At 37.3% G+C, this 4,166-nt stretch overlaps 1 protein-coding gene across 1 annotated transcript; it reads right to left on the reverse strand.

The window, feature by feature from the left end:
* Nucleotides 1-106: 106 nt before the first annotated feature.
* On the reverse strand, nt 107-3,625 carry LOC127159738 (F-box only protein 6-like; the record flags this gene model as incomplete). Its single annotated transcript, XM_051102495.1, has 5 exons — nt 3,454-3,625; nt 1,056-1,317; nt 860-971; nt 632-727; nt 107-236 (listed from the first exon to the last, which is right to left on the reverse strand). Coding segments are annotated over exons 1-5 (750 nt in total), but the record flags the coding sequence as incomplete, so codon positions are not given.
* Between the last annotated feature and the right edge of the window lie 541 nt (nt 3,626-4,166).

Below are 4,166 nucleotides of genomic sequence, written 5' to 3' on the forward strand. Positions count from 1 at the left end.
ATGCAGGTCATCTGAAATAAAGAAGAACAAACACAGGGACACTTAAGCTTTGACTATTAGTTTCATTACAGGGGAATATTTGGACTGTCAGTGTTATTCTACTCACCTGACACCATGGGTAATCGTTCCGATGCAAGATAACTTTATAAGGATTAAAGGTACTGATGGCTTTCCTCTCCTGATCAAGCAACCGTACATACAACTTATACCGACTATACTTAGAGTCTGGGGTATACCTGCAGATGAGACATCCAATAAATGTGGTTCTGTTCAAAAATTGTGTTTTCATATTAAAATCTGATTTAACACTGTGTGTAACTGTACTGTGTTCTTAGGGATAGTTCATCTAAAAATGAAAACTCTGTTATCATTTACACTCACTCATGTCATTCCAGACCTGTGTGACTTTCAGTCTTCAGCAGAACATAAAGGATATTTTTGAAAGTTGATTGTGTTCAAATCACAGGAGACTCAATTAACTTTCATCGTATGGACAAAAAAAAATATTAGGTATCTTCTTTTGTACAAAGAAATCACACAGGTTTAAAATGAAGTGAAGGTGAGTAAATGATAACAGAATTCAACACCTAAGATACTGTAGTATAAAATGGAAGTTTGAGTAAATGCTCACCAGTCTGATATTTTAATATGAGGTTGCAGTTGATCCATGAAAGCATCACTGTAACCTTCTTTCTTCAAATCAATCAGCTGCTCCTTTTGATATACACTGAGGACAACGTTGAGTTGGGTGATTCACGTGTGCATTGGCTTGATGATTGATTTATCTTCATATTGCAACATCGACTAAAATTAAATTTGTACAAAACCCTTCTAGAAAGATTTAACATGTCAAACATACCTAGATGCTACAAAGCATTTGGTAACTGTGTTGTCTGGAAATGGCTTTCCAATTTCTCCTGTCACCCAGTGGTCCCCTGTGTTATGTACAAACTCCCATTCTTGAAGTCCATCTAATAAAAACATGAGTAAAGATCAACCTGAAGCAAAATGTATTATAGTGACCCTTACTGGATAATCTCAGTTATGTGGCCTACCATCAGCTTTGGGATTCTTGAGCAGGTTTCTTCTATATTTAGACTGCAAGTAAAACAGGCGCCAGTCCTCTGGGACTCTGGAAGCATCATACGGCTGGATCTCCTCTCTCTTGCAGCGCTCTCTCCAGTGTGCAGCACTGTCCACCAGCTCCTTCCACTCATGACACACCAACCGACAGACCTGGACCACCTGATGCGCAGGCAGGTTCATCAAAATCTCCTCAACCATAGGCAGAGGAATAGCTGACTGCTGACCTGAACACTGACAAAGGAAAAAAGATTACCTTTCATTTCCAATCCTAGTTGGCATGATCCAAAAGACTCAGATTTGTCCACAAAAAAGTCTCCATTATTTCCCCATTATATCTGGACGAGTTCAGGCCTGTTCCAATGTCCACACTTTGGTCTTGGTACAAAGGTAGCAAGTGCACAAGATTACCCCAGGTCTGGCAAAATGGCAAAGCTTAGTGGCCCTAATGCACACTAAATCCACTATATCCCGCTTACGGATATGCCATCCTGACACTCACACTGGGTATCAGCTTCCAAACACTGCAAAAAATGTATACTTTGTCTTGTTTTCAGCCAAAATATTAAAAAATTCTTAAATCAAGAAGGATTTTCCAGACAAGCAAAAACTATTGTCTTGCTTTCAGAAAAAAGAAGTCAAAAATATAGCTGCAAGCAGTGATGACGGGCCCAAGCCGTCAGTGCAATTTCCACCCCGTTAGCTCCAAGATCATTCAGTGTTCCTATTATTATACTTTATTTGTAGATAAAAATCTATGATTTTGCATAAAATGACTTTATCTGGGTGGAGCTGATAGTTTCTTAATCATGTTTCTTGCTACCGGGTGTCTGTTAGAATAAAACATAGGACCAGAGAAGACTATAAATTGTTTTTAACACATACAGGAACTGAAATTTAAAAAACTATTAAAAGAAAAGGCTCAATGAACTGTTGCACTGATATTATACACCAGCGCTTCCCAACCTTTATTCAGTCATGGCACCCTTTCAAAATTTCAAATTTTTTCAAAATTGGCACCCTACACAAACACTACTGCTCTGGATGAAGATGACGGTTCAGAAGCATGTTAAAGAGCAGCAGGTCATATGGGTTTTCTAAAAATATATTTTTTGCAGTTTGTAGTGTAGCTATCCTTCAATGTAAACAGTCAGCAAAGTTGTTCATCAAAAAAGTGCATGATAAATATATTGTTCAAAAGAAAGTGTTGATTCTAGATCGGCTTAACGAATCATCATATTTTCTAATCTTCTGCCTGTTACTGATCTACGTCACTGGGTAACATATTAACATAATCCCTGCCTGCCTGCAAAATACTGATCTGATCTGCCCCCAAACGCGTCTGCTAGTTAGTGTGTTTACATCATATCAAGAAGTTCTGCGTTATGAAACCAAGTTTGTTATCAAGTTTGTTTTCATTGCTGAAAGATGACGTAGCAATACAATTCAAACCTTTTCTTGTGTGCTGGTCATTTTACAGAGGACTGCTTGTCTAATCCTGAGTTCAACACCAGATTTGCTAGAGACAACACTTGTCCATGAAAAACAAGTCCGTACCTTTTTTTATTTGGACCAACAAGCATCTCCAAACCACAACTTGTGTGTATGTTTGATACGTTACATATACATTTTTAAATGAGTGCTCAAAATATTAAGCTTTTTGTGCTAATATGTGATGTGCACCTAGTGCAGGAACCCTGATGTAGACTGTTGCTGTTCTAATTACTTTGGGCTGGAACAATTCCTCAATTCTATTTGAGTATTCAATTAAAAAAAAAGTGTAAAGCCTCTCAAAATCCATCTCTGCATGTTGTGAGTTTGGCTTTATTATAACGTTCATGTGCTGGTCATATTTATCACGCAGTAAAAACGCCCCTCCCCGCGCCCAAAACGGGTTGCCTGTGGATGACAATCTGAAACAATAACTACTGGAAGGTTGTCCTGCTCCACTTCACAGTTTTATAATAACAAGACACACATTTATACAACAATTGAATTTATTCAAAAGGAAGAACCGCTCGTTCCGCGCGTCATACGTCATTACGCTATTTCTGCATCACTGCACATGTCTTTTCAGTTTCGGTTTTCAATTCCATCGAGTGTGTACATGCACTCTCAGTCGTATTAGAACAGGAATAAACCACACCATTCAATCCGATCGAGCTCAGTCGGATCGATTAAGGTGTTTACTATTAACGCAGCAGAAAAGCACACAGGATGTGAGAAATCAAGATGCATAAAACACGACATGAAATACAACGCCTAGAAATCTTTTCTTACTAATCTTGCTTGTGTGAACGACTGCTGATTATTAAACTGCTCTATATCCCCATTCCATATAACAAATAAAACAATAAGTCAGCAACTCACTGCGTCTGAGCTGGTTTCAAAGTTTCTTGAAGCAACTCGACTGCTCTCTGACTGATCCATTCTTGTATTCTGATCCATTTTCTTCGGACATTTGTTCGACACTTTTGTGCATTCTGAGGTAGGCGTGGATCCACATAAATTACGCTTCATAGCCTGACTACATCAACTAACTCTTAATGTGGCAGCAGTCTCTTCTGGGAAAGTGGAATATGCACGGCTGATGTTAACAGCTGATGTTATATGGCATACCGTTTTAACATTTAATCTAAAATCCGTACTAGTATCTATTTTCATGCTACTAGTACTTCTTTTTTTTTAGATACTAGTATCTTTTCCATCAAATACTAGTTCTTATTCTTTAGCTACTGGTGCTTGTTATTTAGCTACTAGTACCTTTTTAAAAGATACTAGTACTTATTCATTAAACACTAGTTATTATTTATTAGATACCAGTACTTATTCATTAGATACTAGCACCTATTAAATAGACACTAGTACTTATTTTATTAGATACTAGTACTTATTTCAATAGTGACTAGTAACTATTCTGTTGTTCAGAGTAACAATTTTTAAATTTTACCATTAATTTCTACTAGTAAGAATGTATTTGGAGATATCTTCTTTTAAACATGAGTACCTCTCCACTGTCCAATCAGAGTCCACATGGTAATACAATACATTAATATGCTGAATCAATCTGATTGCTAAGTAAG

The sequence above is a fragment of the Labeo rohita genome, unplaced genomic scaffold (assembly GCF_022985175.1).
Source record: "Labeo rohita strain BAU-BD-2019 unplaced genomic scaffold, IGBB_LRoh.1.0 scaffold_2474, whole genome shotgun sequence".
NCBI classification, from domain to species: domain Eukaryota; kingdom Metazoa; phylum Chordata; class Actinopteri; order Cypriniformes; family Cyprinidae; genus Labeo; species Labeo rohita.